This window comes from Anomaloglossus baeobatrachus, chromosome 3, assembly GCF_048569485.1.
Source record: "Anomaloglossus baeobatrachus isolate aAnoBae1 chromosome 3, aAnoBae1.hap1, whole genome shotgun sequence".
Classification (NCBI taxonomy): Eukaryota; Metazoa; Chordata; class Amphibia; order Anura; family Aromobatidae; genus Anomaloglossus; species Anomaloglossus baeobatrachus.
In genome coordinates, this window is record NC_134355.1 from 206,172,934 (window position 1) to 206,193,592 (window position 20,659).

At 45.5% G+C, this 20,659-nt stretch overlaps 1 protein-coding gene across 1 annotated transcript in view; it reads right to left on the reverse strand.

Moving 5' to 3' along the window:
- The window catches only part of PCNX2 (pecanex 2), a 1,407,555-nt gene that overhangs the window by 1,217,332 nt on the left and 169,564 nt on the right, over positions 1-20,659 (reverse strand). Inside the window, exon 4 of the mRNA XM_075339694.1 lies at positions 17,993-18,029. Coding sequence (XP_075195809.1) covers positions 17,993-18,029 — 37 coding nt within the window. The remainder of the gene's footprint in view (positions 1-17,992; positions 18,030-20,659) is intronic.

Consider the following 20,659-nt stretch of genomic DNA (forward strand, 5'->3'; position numbering starts at 1 on the left):
ACGTATAGGATGCCACTAGGTACACTGAGTGTTTGCTAGTATAATGGCTTAGTTATAATTAGTTGGAGTGTGCAACGCAGGCAGACGTGCTGCAAATGTCTTTGCACTAGTGGGACTATAGCAAAGTCCAATAGCCACGTATAGGATGCCACTAGGTACACTGAGTGTGTGCTAGTATAATGGCTTAGTTATAATTAGTTGGAGTGTGCAACGCAGGCAGATGCGCTCTGCAAATGTCTTGGCACTAGTGGGACTATAGCAAAGTCCAATAGCCACGTATAGGATGCCACTAGGTACACTGAGTGTGTGCTAGTATAATGGCTTAGTTATAATTAGTTGGAGTGTGCAACGCAGGCAGATGCGCTCTGCAAATGTCTTGGCACTAGTGGGACTATAGCAAAGTCCAATAGCCACGTATAGGATGCCACTAGGTACACTGAGTGTGTGCTAGTATAATGGCTTAGTTATAATTAGTTGGAGTGTGCAACGCAGGCAGACGTGCTGCAAATGTCTTGGCACTAGTGGGACTATAGCAAAGTCCAATAGCCACGTATAGGATGCCACTAGGTACACTGAGTGTTTGCTAGTATAATGGCTTAGTTATAATTAGTTGGAGTGTGCAACGCAGGCAGACGTGCTGCAAATGTCTTTGCACTAGTGGGACTATAGCAAAGTCCAATAGCCACGTATAGGATGCCACTAGGTACACTGAGTGTGTGCTAGTATAATGGCTTAGTTATAATTAGTTGGAGTGTGCAACGCAGGCAGATGCGCTCTGCAAATGTCTTGGCACTAGTGGGACTATAGCAAAGTCCAATAGCCACGTATAGGATGCCACTAGGTACACTGAGTGTGTGCTAGTATAATGGCTTAGTTATAATTAGTTGGAGTGTGCAACGCAGGCAGACGTGCTGCAAATGTCTTGGCACTAGTGGGACTATAGCAAAGTCCAATAGCCACGTATAGGATGCCACTAGGTACACTGAGTGTTTGCTAGTATAATGGCTTAGTTATAATTAGTTGGAGTGTGCAACGCAGGCAGACGTGCTGCAAATGTCTTGGCACTAGTGGGACTATAGCAAAGTCCAATAGCCACGTATAGGATGCCACTAGGTACACTGAGTGTGTGCTAGTATAATGGCTTAGTTATAATTAGTTGGAGTGTGCAACGCAGGCAGACGTGCTGCAAATGTCTTGGCACTAGTGGGACTATAGCAAAGTCCAATAGCCACGTATAGGATGCCACTAGGTACACTGAGTGTGTGCTAGTATAATGGCTTAGTTATAATTAGTTGGAGTGTGCAACGCAGGCAGATGCGCTCTGCAAATGTCTTGGCACTAGTGGGACTATAGCAAAGTCCAATAGCCACGTATAGGATGCCACTAGGTACACTGAGTGTGTGCTAGTATAATGGCTTAGTTATAATTAGTTGGAGTGTGCAACGCAGGCAGATGCGCTCTGCAAATGTCTTGACACTAGTGGGACTAAAGCAAAGTCCAATAGCCACGTATAGGATGCCACTAGGTACACTGAGTGTGTGCTAGTATAATGGCTTAGTTATAATTAGTTGGAGTGTGCAACGCAGGCAGACGTGCTGCAAATGTCTTTGCACTAGTGGGACTATAGCAAAGTCCAATAGCCACGTATAGGATGCCACTAGGTACACTGAGTGTGTGCTAGTATAATGGCTTAGTTATAATTAGTTGGAGTGTGCAACGCAGGCAGATGCGCTCTGCAAATGTCTTGGCACTAGTGGGACTATAGCAAAGTCCAATAGCCACGTATAGGATGCCACTAGGTACACTGAGTGTGTGCTAGTATAATGGCTTAGTTATAATTAGTTGGAGTGTGCAACGCAGGCAGACGTGCTGCAAATGTCTTGGCACTAGTGGGACTATAGCAAAGTCCAATAGCCACGTATAGGATGCCACTAGGTACACTGAGTGTTTGCTAGTATAATGGCTTAGTTATAATTAGTTGGAGTGTGCAACGCAGGCAGACGTGCTGCAAATGTCTTGGCACTAGTGGGACTATAGCAAAGTCCAATAGCCACGTATAGGATGCCACTAGGTACACTGAGTGTGTGCTAGTATAATGGCTTAGTTATAATTAGTTGGAGTGTGCAACGCAGGCAGACGTGCTGCAAATGTCTTGGCACTAGTGGGACTATAGCAAAGTCCAATAGCCACGTATAGGATGCCACTAGGTACACTGAGTGTTTGCTAGTAAAATTGCTTAGTTTAAAAAAGTTTTAGTGTGCAATGCAGGCAGACGTGCTCTGCAAATGTCTTTGCACTAGTGGGACTATAGCAAAGTCCAATAGCCACGTATAGGATGCCACTAGGTACACTGAATGTTTGCTAGTATAATGGCTTACTTAGAATGAGTTGGAGTGTGCAGAGGACAAGAGGGTACAGTGGCAGGATTGTGGTGCTCTGGGTAGAGGAATGGAAGCCTGCCTTTCTATTCCCTCCTAATGGTGAAATGCAGGGAGGAAATCCCTGACCTGGGCTACACAGACGCTGTTGCTGTTTGCAGGACCTGTCACCTATGGCTCTCTGACCCTGCCGCTTTGAGCCCTTAAAAGGACTGCTAGAATGTGCTCTCCCTAAGCTGTCTAACGCTGTGTATGCAGCGCATACAGCTGTATCGGCTATAGGACTCAGGAGGACGGAGCTGCGACACTGATGTCTGACACCAAAGACGCAGAAGGCAGATAATGGCGTTCGTGAAGAAAATGTCCGGTTTTATAATGCAGGGACATGTGACATGCAGATCCTATCACACATGCCGTTGCTTCTCTGGCTCAAAGTCCACTTAGGTGTGTGTGTGTCTGTGATTGGCTGACATGCTGGCCCGCCCCACAAGACGCGCGCGCTTAGGGAAGGAAGACAAGAAAAAAAAAAAAAAAAAATGGCGATCGCCATTATAGAAACAGCAGTGATCTGAAGGCGCTGTTCACGCACACTATACACTGAAATGTGATAATAGTTTGATTCACAGAGTGACTTACACTATTACAGCAGAAAACAAGCTAGGATTTTGCTGTTTTTTGGCTGCTAGAACCGTTCTCGAACGTTTCTAGAACTATCGAGCTTTTGCAAAAAGCTCGAGTTCTAGTTCGATCTAGAACATGCCCCAAAATCACTCGAGCCGCGAACTGGAGAACCACGAACCACGAACCGCGCTCAACTCTACTGCTCAGCAAGCTTTTCCAGTGTCGGCACTCTTCCCCATCACAGCCATGTGAAGTATTGGCATGGCTGTAACTGGCCAGGGAAATCACTGTAAAAAAAAAAAATTACATGAGCTCCCGCTCTATTTTGATAGCCAGCGCAGGTAAAGCCGCCATATTTGAGCTTTACCGTAGTTGGATATCAAAATAGAGGGGATTCTATGCCGTTTAAAAATAAATTAATAATTTAAAGAAAAAAAAGCATTGGACCCCCTGTTTTTGATAACCAGTCACAGTAAATCAGACAGGTGGGGGCTAGTATTTTCAGGATGGCAGGATGGGCCCTCCCCCAGCATAAAAATACCAGCCCACAGCTGCCCAGAATTGGCACATCAGATTAGATGTGCCAGTCCTGGCACTTTACCCTGCTCATACTAATCCTGTAAGTGAAAAAAAAATAAAACACAAACACTGAAAAAATAATTTATTTGAAATAAAATACACCCCCCTTTCACCCCGCTATTAACCCGCTAAACACCTTTGCAGATCCGATGTAATCCATACGAAGTCCCATGATAATCCTCAGCTCTGGTACATCTAGACACTGCAGAGTGAGAAAACATGCCCACTCTCTACAGGCTCTGGGACTCATTAACAGCAGAGGGGGACTCGGGTGTGAGCAGGTGACATCACTCAGTACACCGGAGGTCACACCCAGGTTCCCACGGTGTGACCTCAGATGACCTGACTGCCGGACTGTTGGACTGCGGAATACGGCTGTGACCCACCTTCCGGCAGTCAGGTGGTCTGCGTTTACATTGGGGGCTGCCCCATTGCCTTTAGTAAAAGTTGAAACCGCTGCCAGACTATCGGATTTTGGGTCACAACTGTGTCCTGCAGTTCAACAATCCAGCAGCACTTCCAATGATAGCAGGAGAGCCCATAGTGTGACCTAAAGTGACCTGACTGCCCGACTGTTGAACTGCTGGTCAGTCCGGCAGTCAGATCACCCCATGGGAACCCAAGTATGACCTCCAGTGAACTGAGTGATGTCAACTGCTCACAGCTGGGTCCCCTTGACTTTCAGTGATTCCTGGACATATTTTCTCTCTCTGCAGCCTCTGTATGTAGCAGAGCTGATGATCGTCTTAGGACTTCATATGGATTACGTCGGATCTGCAAGGGTGGTTTTGGGTTAATAAAGGGGTGAAATGGCGTGTGTATTCTATTTCAAATAAAGGATCTTTTGTTGTTTGTGTTTTATTTCTTTTCACTTACAGGATTAGTAATAAGGGTGTTTCATAGACGCATGCCATTACTAATTCAAAGCTTGATAGCTGCTGTGATTTTTTTTGACAAATGACAGCTGTCATTAACCCCTTATATTACCTTGATTGCCACCACAGTAGGGCAATTAGGATTAGCCAGGTAAAGCGCCAGGATTGGCACATCTAATGTAATGTGCCAATATTGGGCAGCTGTGGGCTTGCATTTTTAGACTAGGGTGGTCAATATCCATGGCTACTCCCACCCTGATAATACCAGCCCCCATGTGTCTGCTTTACTGTGTCTAGTTATCAAATATGTGGGGGACCCTACACCTTTTTTTTATTATTTATTTAAATAATTAGAAAATATTGCCATAGGATCCCCTCTATTTTGATATCCAGCCACGGTAAAGCTCAAATGTGGGGGCTGCAGCCTGTAGCTGTTGCTTTAACCGCTCTGGCTATCAAATTATGGCGGGAACCTACATAATCTTTATAAATTATTTATTTATTTTTACACTACCATACACTATACTGACTGCAACCAATCACAGATGCGTTCACAGGTTGGAGGGCGTGTATACTAGTCTGGTTCACAGACTAAAAACTCCTTAATATAAAAAATATCAATTTTATTAACAAAAGCATTTAAAAACACTTCCACATTATATAGAAAATATTAATTGGTGCCATACAAAGATTCCAACATATATCCCCCTTATTATTCTAGTCCTATGTGTTACCCCAATTAAGGAGCAAGAACAAATGTCAGTAAGGCGCAGTATACAAGTATATCCCTAAACAGTCCAATAGTCAAGGGTCCTACAGTCAAGATCCCTAAAAGCAGCACTTTTTTTACCCTAAATTAGTCGGTTCTGCACTGAGATATAATTCTGTATATACTGCCACTTCCTATATTAGTGAGGAGGCTGTCAACCATCTACCCCTAATCGACCCGACGCGTTTCCCCTTCAAATAGAAGGTTCTTCAGGGGTCATCAAAAAGTAGTATAGAAAAATACAATTAATTTATACATTATCCTCCAATCAAACAGTGAATACAGACATAGTTTTTGTAATCTCCCCAGAGTACATCAAACAAATGATCTTCAGATTGTACAAATGACTATTATAGTCTCCTCTGGTGCTGCCGTATCTTTAGTCTCCAAGAATTGCCAGGTAACACAGAGTTCCACACAATATTAGCGTGGATATTACCGAACAGAGAATTCCCGTTATAGAAATATTTTTCAAATTTTTGTCATCTCATTCGGGACAAGGCTGTATTTTCAAGGTGAATGATGATGTCACCTATTAAAAACATGCCCATTCATAATTCCCCTTCAGCAAGCTTTTTCCTTTTCAGTGTCCGTGTAGATAAATGGACTAGAGTCCCCTCTAGTGATGAGCGAGTACTAAAAAGCTCGGGTGCTCGAAGCTCGGGCCGAGCCTCCCAAGATACTCGTGTACTCGGGCCGAGCAACGAGCCCAATGTTATCCTATGGGAGACCCGAGTATTTTTGTGAAATGACCCCCCGGCAGCATGGAGAAACCCTAAAAATGGCACAAAAGTCTCAGAAGAGTGCTCAAATGACATGGCAACAGCATGGGGAAGACCCCTTGAATTATTTATAACTGAAAAGTCACAGCTGTGAACAATTTTGTCCGCGTTTTACGCCATTTTTACGGACTCACCAGAAAACCTTCCAAAATGACCCCAAAATGATTTTTCATGGCGGAAATGTTAAGGGCACATACCCAATAGTGAGATAGAGCTGGTGTATGTTACTTTTTGAGATTAATACATGAAAGATTTTACGTGAAAACATTGTGTGGCACTCCGATGTCCCTGAGAAGAGACGTACATGAAGGCCTCTTGAGTCTAATGTGCCCATTTTGAGGAAGTGAGTCTTTGTAGTATTTTCCTTTGCCAGGGCAGTCCAAAATTGTGAGGTTCACCAATGCCCCTGCATACAGACGTGCATGAGGGCCTCAAAACATTAAGTGTCCATTGTCAGGAAGTGGGTGTATTATAGTATAGCCCTTAGGCAGGGCAGCCAAAAATTGGGAGGCTCCACATTGTCCCTGGATAGAGACGTGCATGATGGCCTGTAAACCTGAAGTGCCCATTGTAAGGAAGTGGGTCTATTTCAGTATAGCCCTTTGCCAGGGCAGCCAAAAATTGGGAGGCTCCACATTGTCCCTGGATAGAGACGTGCATGATGGCCTTTAAACCTGAAGTGCCCATTGTAAGGAAGTGGGTCTATTTCAGTATAGCCCTTTGCCAGGGCAGCCAAAAATTGGGAGGCTCCACATTGTCCCTGGATAGAGACGTGCATGATGGCCTGTAAACCTGAAGTGCCCATTGTAAGGAAGTGGGTCTATTTCAGTATAGCCCTTTGCCAGGGCAGCCAAAAATTGGGAGGCTCCACATTGTCCCTGGATAGAGACGTGCATGATGGCCTTTAAACCTGAAGTGCCCATTGTAAGGAAGTGGGTCTATTTCAGTATAGCCCTTTGCCAGGGCAGCCAAAAATTGGGAGGCTCCACATTGTCCCTGGATAGAGACGTGCATGATGGCCTCAAAACATTAAGTGTCCATTTTAAGGAAGTGGGTGTATTATAGTATAGCCCTTAGGCAGGGCAGCCAAAAATTGGGAGGCTCCACGTTGTCCCTGGGTAGAGACGTGCATGAGGGCCTCAAAACATTAAGTGTCCATTTTAAGGAAGTGGGTGTATTATAGTATAGCCCTTAGGCAGGGCAGCCAAAAATTGGGAGGCTCCACGTTGTCCCTGGGTAGAGACGTGCATGAGGGCCTCAAAACATTAAGTGTCCATTTTAAGGAAGTGGGTGTATTATAGTATAGCCCTTAGGCAGGGCAGCCAAAAATTGGGAGGCTCCACGTTGTCCCTGGGTAGAGACGTGCATGAGGGCCTCAAAACATTAAGTGTCCATTTTAAGGAAGTGGGTGTATTATAGTATAGCCCTTAGGCAGGGCAGCCAAAAATTGGGAGGCTCCACGTTGTCCCTGGGTAGAGACGTGCATGAGGGCCTCAAAACATTGTTCCCATTGCAAAGGAGCGGGTCTCCTGTCGTTGTAATGTCCATTCTGCAAAGAATGGGCGAAAAAATTTACCACTGGGGGTATACCTGAAACAAAGGCCTAAGTATTGCAATTTGTAACGGTCATCATCATGGTGGCGCATGAGGAGAAGGAGGAGCAGTCCAGCGATTATCCAAAGTCCAGAAGTGTGTACCCATGGGTGAGTGGAGGTACATGGCAAACTTTAAATTCCGCTCTCATTTGCTGGTGGTGTGGTGTAGTCTGGCCCAATCCAACCCTTGATCATCTTGATCAGAGTCAGCCTGTCAGCATTTTCAGTTGACAGGCGGGTGCGTTTATCTGTAATGATTCCACCTGCGGCACTAAAAACACGCTCTGACAAAACGCTAGCAGCAGGGCAGGCCAGGACTTCCAAGGCGTAGAGAGCCAATTCATGCCACGTGTCCAGCTTGGATACCCAATAATTGTAAGGCACAGAGGAATGTCGGAGTACAGTTGTTCGATCTGCAAGGTACTCCTTCAGCATCTGGGCAAACTTAGGATTTCTTGTGCCACTACCCCGCACCTCAGGGGCTGTGGTACGTGAGGGGCTGAGAAAACTGTCCCACATCTTAAAGACTGTTCCCCTACCTCTGGCGGATTGGACTTGTGCCTCTCTCGGCTGTACGCCTCGGTTGTCCACTGATTCATGACCTATGCCGCTAGCGTTTTGTGAGGGGAATGCTTTGCCTACTTCCGTGACTATGGCCTTCCGGAACTGCTGCATTTTGGTTGACCTCTCCTCCACGGGAATAAGAGACAAAAAGTTCTCCTTGTAGCGTGGGTCTAACAGTGTTACCAACCAGTAATGATTGTCGGCCAAGATGTTCTTAACGCGAGGGTCACGAGACAGGCAGCTTACCATAAAGTCAGCCATGTGCGCCAGACTCTTAACAGCCAGGACTTCAGTAGCCTGACCAACAAGATGACTGAACATGCTGTCCTCCTCCTCCTCCTCCTCCCCTCCTCATCTACCCTGTCCTCTGGCCAGCCACGCTGAACCGAGGATATGACTGGTGTGCATGTCATATCCTCAATTTGGCCGGAGAGTTGCTCCATGTCTTCATCCTCCTCCTCGTCATAGTCCTCCACTGCACGTTGTGATGAGACGAGGCTGGGCTGTGTGTTATCACCCACACCCACTACTGTTTCTTGCTGCAAATCATCGCGCTCCGCCTGCAATGAATCATGTTTGTTTTTCAGCAGAGACCGTTTTAGAAGGCAGAGTAGCGGTATGGTGACGCTAATAATGGCGTCATCACCACTCACCATCTTGGTGGAGTCCTCAAAGTTTTGGAGGATGGTACATAGGTCTGACATCCATCTCCACTCCTCAGGTGTTATGTGTGGAGTTTGACCCATTTCCCGACGGCTTAGGTGATGCAGGTACTCAACAACTGCCCTCTTCTGCTCACATATCCTGACCAACATGTGCAGAGTTGAATTCCAACGCGTGGGGACATCACACACCAGTCTGTGAGCCGGAAGATGCAAACGGCGCTGAAAGCCGGCAAGGCCGGCTGAAGCAGTAGGTGACTTTCGAAAATGTGCAGACAGGCGGCGAACTTTTACCAGCAGATCAGACAGCTCTGGGTATGACTTTATAAACCGCTGAACCACGAGGTTGAGCACATGGGCCACGCATGGAACATGTGTCAGCTGGCCTCGCCTCAAAGCCGCCACCAGGTTCCGGCCATTGTCACACACGACCTTTCCTGGCTTTAGGTTCAGAGGTGTGAGCCAGTGATCTGCCTGCTGTTTCAGAGCTGTCCACAGCTCTTCTGCATTGTGGGGTTTGTCACCTATGCAGATTAGCTTCAGCACAGCCTGTTGCCGCTTCGCCGAGGCAGTGCTGCAGTGCTTCCAGCTTGTGACTGGTGTGGAGGGCACAGTGGATGAGGATGCGCAGGAGGAGGAGGAGGCTGAAGAGCATGACATTCCGGAGCTGTAGAGTGTGGGTGAAACACTGACTGAGGTAGGGCCTGCAAACCTTGGTGTGGGAAGGACGTGTTCCGTCCCTCGCTCAGACTGGGTCCCAGCTTCCACAATATTAACCCAGTGTGCCGTCAACGAGATGTAGCGGCCTTGCCCACAAGCACTTGTCCACGTGTCTGTGGTTAGGTGGACCTTGGGTGAAACAGCGTTGTTCAGGGCACGTGTGATGTTTTGTGACACGTGGTTATGCAACGCGGGGACGGCACACCGGGAGAAATAGTGGCGGCTGGGGACCGAGTAACGTGGGACAGCTGCCGCCATCAGGTCACGGAATGCTTCTGTCTCAACCAGCCTAAAAGGCAACATTTCCAGTGCAAGCAGTCGCGAAATGTTAGCATTTAGAACTGTGGCATGTGGGGTGTTGGCAGTGTATTTGCGCCTGCGTTCAAAGGTTTGCTGAATGGATAACTGAACGCTGCGCTGGGACAAGGACGTGCTTGATGATGGTGTTCTTTCTGCGTAGGCAACTGCAGGTGCAGGAGTGGAGGAGGCTTGTTCGCAGGCAGCATGGACAGAGGATTGACTCGCATGCACAACCAGCGAAGACGTAGCAGTGACATCAGCAAGCACTGCTCCTCGACTCTGTTGTACTTCCCACAAAGTCGGGTGCTTGACTGACATGTGCCTGATCATGCTGGTGGTGGTCAGGCTGCTAGTTTTGGTACCCCTGCTGATGCTGGCACAGCAGGTGTTGCAAATGGCCTTTTTTGAATCATCTGGATCCAACTTAAAAAACTGCCAGACTCGGGAAGACCTAACATTTGTACAGGCACCTTGTGTTGTCGTGTTGTTCCGGGGAACGGTTGCCTGACTTCTGCCTGGGGCCACCACCCTGCTTCTTACTGCCTGTTGTGATGCTACGCCTCCTTCCCCCTGTGCACTGCTGTCCTCGCTCTTCATATCCTCCTGCCAGGTTGGGTCAGTTACTGGATCATCCACCACGTCGTCTTCCTCTTCCGCACCCTGCTCCTCCTCCTGACTTGCTGACAATTGTGTCTCATCATCGTCCACCACTTGTTGAGACACGTTGCCAACTTCGTGAGAACGTGGCTGCTCAAATACTTGGCCATCTGTACAGACGATCTCCTCATGACCCACTTCAATATGAGCTGGCGAGAGGCCAGAATGTGTGAATGGAAACGTGAACAGCTCTTCCGAGTGTCCAAGTGTGGGATCATTAATGTCCGAGGAGGACGTGTACTCAGCCTGGTGGTAGGAAGGAGGATCAGGTTCAGAAATGTGCGGTGCAGTATCACGGCTACTGACACTTGACCGTGTGGAAGACAGAGTGTTTGTGGTGGTGCCAATCTGACTGGAAGCATTATCTGCTATCCAACTAACAACCTGTTGACACTGGTCTTGGTTCAAGAGCGGTGTACTGCTGCGGTCCCCAAGAATTTGGGACAGGACGTGCGAGCGACTAGATGTGGCCCTTTGTTGTGGCGAAATTAGAGCTTGCCCACGACCTCGGCCTCTGCCTGCACCACCATCACGTCCACTTCCTTGTTCCTTGCCAATGCCCTTGCGCATTTTGCAATGCTGTGCACTGCTGACGTGTATATTCACTACTTGTGCGTTATATCAAAGTGTGTGGAAATTGCACACAAGTGCACCTGTACGCTGCCACGTGCGGCTTTAAAAACCAAGCACGGACGCAATAATAACCTAACAAGTTTTTTTGGGGAGCGACAATTACAGACAAGTCAGACACTATCTGGACTGTTTTACACTGTGTACACCAGCCCCAGATATGATGAAGGCTGGTATACGGTCACCACTACCCTGCCTGCCTGCCTGCCTGTATACTGGTACAATAGTCCTGACAAGGACTCTTTTGGTCACTAGCCTGTATTCAGACCTGGCTATACCCTGCCTGTATATAGCAACAATAGTCCTGAGAAGGACTCTGCTACTGTACTCCGACCTGGCTATACCCTGCCTGCCTGTATACAACTAGAATAGTCCTGAGAAGGACTTTTGGTCACACTGTTTGCAGCCCTGCAACTGAAAAAGCTATAAAGGGCCGCAAAGCTTTCCCTGAATCAGCGACACTCTCCCTACACTGACTGTCTGAATAGCTGTGAGCAGAGCACAGCGCGCCGGCCGATATAAAGGCTCGGTCACGCTGTGCAGGCCGGCCAATCACTGCAATTCCACAACTAACAGGGCTGTGGCATTGCAGTGGTCTGCCAGCCAATCCCTGCATGAGGGCTGGCTCTCAAAAGAGCGCCAACATGCAGGGATGAAGATCACGAGTACAGCACGAGTATCGCGAGATTACTCGGTCCCCGCCGAGCAGCCCGAGTACAGCGATACTCGTGCGAGTACCGAGTAGTGACAAGCATGCTCGCTCATCACTAGTCCCCTCAGGTTGCAATTGGCATGTCCTGGTCCAAATAAGTTTAAAACTATATACCAGCATGTAGTTGGGGCTCCCTGTGTTGTTCAGAGCGTGCCCAGCCTCTGCAAAATCCACATGGAGACAGCGTTCACCTGTTCATGGTGAACGCTGTCTCCATGTGGATTTTGCAGAGGCTGGGCACGCTCTGAACAACACAGGGAGCCCTAACTACATGCTGGTATATAGTTTTAAACTTATTTGGACCAGGACATGTCAATTGCAACCTGAAGGGACTCTAGTCCATTTATCTACACGGACACTGAAAAGGAAAAAGCTTGCTGAAGGGGAATTATGAATGGGCATGTTTTTAATAGGTGACATCATCATTCAACTTGAAAATACAGCCTTGTCCCGAATGAGATGACAAAAATTTGAAAAATATTTCTATAACGGGAATTCTCTGTTCGGTAATATCCACGCTAATATTGTGTGGAACTCTGTGTTACCTGGCAATTCTTGGAGACTAAAGATACGACAGCACCAGAGGAGACTATAATAGTCATTTGTACAATCTGAAGATCATTTGTTTGATGTACTCTGTTTGGGGAGATTACAAAAACTATGTCTGTATTCACTGTTTGATTGGAGGATAATGTATAAATTAATTGTATTTTTCTATACTACTTTTTGATGACCCCTGAAGAACCTTCTATTTGAAGGGGAAACGCGTCGGGTCGATTAGGGGTAGAAGGTTGACAGCCTCCTCACTAATATAGGAAGGGGCAGTATATACAGAATTATATCTCAGTGCAGAACCGACTAATTTAGGGTAAAAAAAGTGCTGCTTTTAGGGATCTTGACTGTAGGACCCTTGACTATTGGACTGTTTAGGGATATACTTGTATACTGCGCCTTACTGACATTTGTTCTTGCTCCTTAATTGGGGTAACACATAGGACTAGAATAATAAGGGGGATATATGTTGGAATCTTTGTATGGCACCAATTAATATTTTCTATATAATGTGGAAGTGTTTTTAAATGCTTTTGTTAATAAAATTGATATTTTTTATATTAAGGAGTTTTTAGTCTGTGAACCAGTTTTGAGCTCTCCTTGTATTACATTTTTCGTGAGAAACGTGTATACTAGTCTGCAACCAATCACAGACACTGACACAGAGGGATGGTGGGGGAAGCAGTGAATATTGATGAACCTTAATAAGCAGGCCCATAAGAGTCTAAAAAAAATAATGACCTACAAATTCCCTAAAAACAATGTGGTTAGGCAGACTAGGAAAAGTGTTTTGTTTTGTTTTCCTCCATAGCCTCATCTACCCAGTCATGAGCAATAATATTGTTTATTAGCATTTGTACATATACCGTCTTGTATGTTAGTGTATACGTAACCTGTCTTGCATAATAGGGCTTTAGGATGGCCGCTGTAGCATGTATACGAGTCTAATACTAATCTATTGGAGCAATGAGGCAGGCTCAAAAAATTATTTTTAGGCACAGGTAAACCTTAGTAGGTAAACACTTGTGTGTAAGTTTCAGGATTTGGAAATTTCTCTAAAAAAAATAGCGTATCTCAAAACAGAGGAAGCAAACCTTCATTTCTAAACAAAAACCTTGAATTCAGAATTTGAATTAAGTTTCAAAATCAGCAATGAGCGGCTTATTAGTACCTGTGCTTACCGTCACTTTGTAAAAACAAAAGAAATAACCCATTAAGTTGCTTTTGCTGCTGTATATCACAGATGTGTAATTCAGTCACACGCTGAGTGATGATGAGACTCATACAACAGTTCACTGTATATCACTTGAATCTTGGAATTCTATTCACAGGCTGAAACTATCACTCCTATTTTTAATCTAGTATTTTAACACTGTAGTACTATACAACAATTGCATTAGGCCTCCTTCTATCCCTATGCTGAATGCTCTGAGAAATTTTATACTTACAAAGTACAAGAGTACAAGCATAAAATGGAGTTCCTTGATGATAGAGACCCTGTGCTTTATACCGCTTGTGCTAGTCCTCCTGGCGGTGCTACACTATATGAACATATTACAGCTGCACCTTGCAAATTCATGTGGGAAATTGGATTTCAGGAAATTTAACTCAAATTTGATCTTCTGAGGCTTGATCTGCTTCACATAACATACTGTATATACAGTGGCATGCAAAAGTTTGGTCAAAATTACTGTTATTGTGAATGGTTAAGCAAGGTGAAGATGAGACATTTCCTTTGTATTTTAGGCAAAAAATATATTTAATATTTTAATCTTTTATTGCAAAAAGGAAAATAGGTTGATGCAAAAGTTTGGGCACCTTTCGAGATTTGAGAGCTGAGATAACTTTGACCAAGTCTTCAGATCTTACTTAGCCTATTAGGGTTATGGCTTGGTCACTAACATCATTAGGAAAGACCAGGTGATGCAAATTTCACAGCTTTAGAAAAACCCAGCCTCTTCTTAACTTTGTGCCAAAAAACAGCAGCCATGGGTTCTTCTAAGTAGATGCCTTGCATTGTGAAAATGAAAATGGTGGAGGCCCACAAAGCAGGAAGAGGTTATTAGAAGATAGCAAAGTGTTTTCACATTGCCCTTTCTTCAGTTTGAAATGTAATTAAGCAATGGCAGTTATCAGGAACTGTGGTGGACAAGATAAGGTCTGAAAGACTAAGGGTACCTTCACACTTTAGCGATGCAGCAGCGATCCGACCAGCGATCTGACCTGGTCAGGATCGCTGCTGCATCGCTACATGGTCGCTGGTGAGCTGTCAAACAGGCAGATCTCACCAGCGACCAGTGAACAGCCCCCAGCCAGCAGCGACGTGCAAGCGATGCTGCGCTTGCACGGAGCCGGCGTCTGGAAGCTACGAACACTGGTAACTAAGGTAAACATCGGGTATGGTTACCCGATGTTTACATTAGTTACCAGCGCACACCGCTTAGCTGTGTGTGCAGGGAGCAGGGAGCCGTGCACACTGAGCGCTGGCTCCTTGCTCTCCTAGCTACAGTACACATCGGGTTAATTAACCCGATGTGTAATGCAGCTACATGTGCAGAGAGCAGGGAGCCGCGCACACTGCTTAGCGCTGGCTCCTTGCTCTCCTAGCTACAGTACACATCGGGTTAATTAACCCGATGTGTACAGCAGCTACATGTGCAGAGAGACGGAGCCGGCAGCACAGGCAGCGTGAGAGCTGCGGAGGCTGGTAACTAAGGTAAATATCGGGTAACCACCTTGGTTACCCGATGTTTATCTTAGTTACCAGCCTCCGCAGCTGCCAGACGCCGGCTCCTGCTCCCTGCTCGCTTCATTTGTCGCTCTCTCGCTGTCACACACAGCGATCTGTGTGTCACAGCGGGAGAGCGCCTTTGAAGAAAACGAACCAGGGCTGTGTGTAACGAGCAGCGATCTCGCAGCAGGGGCCAGATCGCTGCTCAGTGTCACACACAGCGAGATCGCTAATGAGGTCACTGCTGCGTCACAAAAAGCGTGACTCAGCAGCGATCTCGGCAGCGATCTCGCTGTGTGTGAAGCACCCCTAAGCAATTTTTATGTGAAAGCTGCTCATAGGATTGCTAGAGAGGCAAATCAGAACCCCTGGTTGACTACAAAAGACCTTCAAAAAGATTTAGCAGATTCTGGAGTTGTGGTACACTGTTCTACTGTTCAGAGACACCTGCACAAACTTGGCCTTCATGGAAGAGTCATCAGAAGAAAACCTCTCCTGCGTCCTCACCATAAAATTTAGAAGAATGCAAAAGAACATCTGAACAAGTCCGATGCATTTTGGAAAAAAGTCCTTAGGACCGATGAGGTTAAAATAGAACTTTTTGGCCACAATGATCAAACGTTTATGTGGAGAAGAAAGGGCACAGAATTTTAGGAAAAGAACCTGTCACCAACTATTAAGTATGGGGTGGATCAATCATGTTTTCGAGTTGTGTTGCAGCCAATGTAACAGGGAAAATTTCACGGAGAGAAGGAAGAATAGATACAATTACATTTCAACAAATTCTTGATGCTTATACCATCTGTAAAAAAGCAGAAGTTGAAAAGAGGATGGCTTCTACAAATGGATAATTATCCTAACCACACATCAAAATACACAATCGACTACTTCAAAAGGCGCAAGATGAAGGTTTTACAATAATCCTCACAGTCCCCTGCTCTGAAGATCATTGAAAATCGTGGTTCGACCTCAAAAGAGCAGCGCATGCAAGACGACCCAGGAGTCTCACAGAACTGGAACACTTTTTTTTAAGGAAGAATGGATGAAAATCCATCAATCGAGAATCAAAAGACTCTTGGCTGGCTACAGAAATTAATTACAAGCTGTGATACTTGACAAAGGGGGTTCTACTAGGTACTAAACATGCAGGGTGCACAAACTTTTGCATTGGTCCATTTTCCTTTTTTGTTAATTTTAAAATCTAAAATACGAAAATATTGTTTTTCCATCTACATTTAAAGGAAATGTGTCCTTAATTTATGCCTTTTATAGATCATTTCATCTTCAACTTGCTTAACTGGTCACAATAACAGTAATTTTGACTAGGGGTGCCATTACTTTTAAATGCCACTGTATAAAATATTGTGAAAGCCATAACGTTTTTAGTTTTCTGTCAGAGATGTTTGAGGACTTTTTTGTGGGATCGTCTGCAGTTGTAATTGGAACTACACTCCTCAACATTGCTATTGCAACAGCAAGAAGGAAATCCCAAAAAAAGAAAAACATGATAATAATATGCACATAATGACAAATGAAAACAAATTTTCTCAAACAAAACACCTCCATTTCTCCACACAAAGAGATACATGCACTTACACACCTTGGATTTCTATCAATGAGGTTATTGATGGTTGTATAAGGAATGTTTTGCCATGCTAAATGCATTTGGGCATACCAATTATCAAGATCCTCTGTTGGCTGCACTCTTTGCCATTGCTGATCAATTACATCCCATATGTGCTCTTAAAGAGACTAGTTTGGAGACCGAGCAGTCCATGGAAGCACACTTTGGCCATACAGGCTACTCAAAAGAGCACAAGCAACATGTGTCGTGGCATTGTCATTTTGAAAAACAGCTCCATATAGATAAGGCTGTACCACTGGTTCCACAGTCAAATCAATGTAATGCTGAAATGTTAGTGTATCTGGAATGAAGACCATAGGGGTGCAGATACCGTACATTGTGCCACCCCACTCCAAAATCCATAATCCGCCTTTAAGGCTATAAAACGTAAGGACCCACTTAGACATTTGTTATGACGTGGCAGTGGGCTTCATACAGTCTGATCAGAATGTTAAACCATGAAGCTCATGTTCAGCTTTGTAATTTTTTGGCTAGTGCATTAGATCAATTGACAGTTTTCAGATGTGCGGTCTATGTTATTCTCTACAGCTTTGGTATATTGAAGGGTCTTTTCCTCCTTTTTTTTTCCTTGAACTGGCACTTTTCCCATTCATCTCAGGCATTTTAATTAGCAGGGTAAAGCAAGAGGGGTTCAGCCTATTTTTATTCTCGGAGCACAATCTGAGAAATTGTGAAAAGTGAGTTTTTCAGCTCTTTTCACTTGGTGTTAGAGCTGTTTGGCGGCCATTGTTGCAGTGACGCTGTGCCGGTGGGGGTGGTGTGGATTGACGTTATGTGAACTCAGCCTTGTAGCATGGGTGCAATGAGGCAAAAGGCACACAGTGCCACACCTTTAAGGCTGTAAAAAGTGAGGGACCCACTCAGAGGTTCGCTGTGATGTGACAGTGAGTTTCATACAGTCTAATCAGAATGTTACACTAAGAACCTCATGTTCAGTTTACTCCATTTTTGGCTAGCTACATTAGACCAATGTATGATGTTTGCATTTGCGGCCAATGTCTTTCTCTACAGCTATGGTAAGAACATTCACAATGGCAGAACTTTCCTTGGACAACCATTAATAACCTCACTGATAGCATAATATGTATTTCTGCATGTGATGCTCATACTCCATGCTGAATACATTGAGATACTTAACCCTTATACAACAAGAAATTATAGTAATATAATACATTGTATATGTGTGTTGCAATTATTAAAAATCAAAGGAACATAAAAACCTTTTAACTCTGTATGGTTGTCCAGCATCTGTATCACCTAAAATGTGGAAAAAAATATAATTTATACAGGAATATTTTTTTAATTACAAGAATACATATAAGCATACAGTATACAGTTAGGTCCAGAAATATTTGGACAGTGACACAAGTTTTGTTATTTTAGCTGTTTACAAAAACATGTTCAGAAATACAATTATATATATAATATGGGCTGAAAGTGCACACTCCCAGCTGCAATATGAGAGTTCTCACATCCAAATCGGAGAAAGGGTTTAGGAATCATAGCTCTGTAATGCATAGCCTCCTCTTTTTAAAGGGACCAAAAGTAATTGGACAAGGGACTCTAAGGGCTTCAATTAACTCTGAAGGCATCTCCCTCGTTAACCTGTAATCAATGAAGTAGTTAAAAGGTCTGGGGTTGATTCCAGGTGTGTGGTTTTGCATTTGGAAGCTGTTGCTGTGACCAGACAACATGCGGTCTAAGGGACTCTCAATTGAGGTGAAGCAGAACATCCTGAGGCTGAAAAAAAAGAAAAAATCCATCAGAGAGATAGCAGACATGCTTGGAGTAGCAAAATCAACAGTCGGGTACATTCTGAGAAAAAAGGAATTGACTGGTGAGCTTGGGAACTCAAAAAGGCCTGGGCGTCCACGGATGACAACAGTGGTGGATGATCGCCGCATACTTTCTTTGGTGAAGAAGAACCCGTTCACAACATCAACTGAAGTCCAGAACACTCTCAGTGAAGTAGGTGTATCTGTCTCTAAGTCAACAGTAAAGAGAAGACTCCATGAAAGTAAATACAAAGGTTTCACATCTAGATGCAAACCATTCATCAATTCCAAAAATAGACAGGCCAGAGTTAAATTTGCTGAAAAACACCTCATGAAGCCAGCTCAGTTCTGGAAAAGTATTCTTTGGACAGATGAGACAAAGATCAACCTGTACCAGAATGATGGGAAGAAAAAAGTTTGGAGAAGAAAGGGAACGGCACATAATCCAAGGCACACCACATCCTCTGTAAAACATGGTGGAGGCAACATGATGGCATGGGCATGCATGGCTTTCAATGGCACTGGGTCACTTGTGTTTATTGATGACATAACAGCAGACAAGAGTAGCCGGATGAATTCTGAAGTGTACCGGGATATACTTTCAGCCCAGATTCAGCCAACTGCCGCAAAGTTGATCGGACGGCGCTTCATAGTACAGATGGACAATGACCCCAAGCATACAGCCAAAGCTACCCAGGAGTTCATGAGTGCAAAAAAGTGGAACATTCTGCAATGGCCAAGTCAATCACCAGATCTTAACCCAATTGAGCATGCATTTCACTTGCTCAAATCCAGACTTAAGACGGAAAGACCCACAAACAAGCAAGACCTGAAGGCTGCGGCTGTAAAGGCCTGGCAAAGCATTAAGAAGGAGGAAACCCAGCGTTTGGTGATGTCCATGTTTTCCAGACTTAAGGCAGTGATTGCCTCCAAAGGATTCGCAACAAAATATTGAAAATAAAAATATTTTGTTTGGGTTTGGTTTATTTGTCTAATTACTTTTGACCTCCTAAAATGTGGAGTGTTTGTAAAGAAATGTGTACAATTCCTACAATTTCTATCAGATATTTTTGTTTAAACCTTCAAATTAAACGTTACAATCTGCACTTGAATTCTGTTGTAGAGGTTTCATTTCAAATCCAATGTGGTGGCATGCAGAGCCCAACTCGCGAAAATTGTGTCACTGTCCAAATATTTCTGGACCTAACTGTATATACATATATACAGCAGTGATTTCTGCAAGTAAAATGAAATCCATATGTACCGCCCTGCGCTCGGCTGCAGCCGAGCAGCTCGGATCCGGGCTCGTTGGTGAGTAGCTCGAGCGCCTCCGGACCCAGGGTTACTTTGCTCTGAAAGGGGGGTGCTGGCGCTTTTGGTAGTGGTTAGATAGGTGCACGGTCGGAGCCGCGCTTGAGTTAGTGATGCCATCAACGGGGCGTGGTGAAGTTGGGTACCACCGCTGCGATTATTGTGCACCCAGGGGAGATGGTAGTGCAGCAAGATGTTAACCCCTCCGTGGGTAGGGATTATGGCCCCGAGACCCGTTGGGAGTAGCTGGGCGGTGCAGGGCGGTGCGCGGCTGGATGGCACTGTTGTACCCACAATTATTGACACACACAAGTCTCTGGTAAACTAAGTTGATGGTTGTCGGTGCCCACAGCCGGCTGCGTCTGGTCCCCCCACCCGGTTCGGTGGTCCTGGCCTTTCTCCTGCACCGTGTTGTGGATCTGTAGACTGCCCGTGCTTCAGCGACGGGAGTCCGCTCCCCAGCTTTGTGAATGTCGGGAGAGCCCTTTTGCCCGCAGACGCTGGCCAGTGGGATCTCTCTGCCTGTGCGGTGTCTTTCTATCCCCCTTGGTGGGCTGTTGTCTTCAGTCGGGATTTGGGTGGGAAAGGACCTATAGTCCAGACCGCAATCAGTTAATTAACTCAGTCCAGTGGATTCTGGACCTTGTTTCAGGGTCTGAGTACCCCCCTGTGTGCTCCGGTTTCCGAGTCGGTTCCCCGAGTCGGTACCGGCGGGCCACTACCCTGTCCCGGTCCACCACGCCGTCTTCCCGGGTCCTGCAGGCAGAGGCCACCACTTGCTTCCTAGCCAAGGTACCAGGG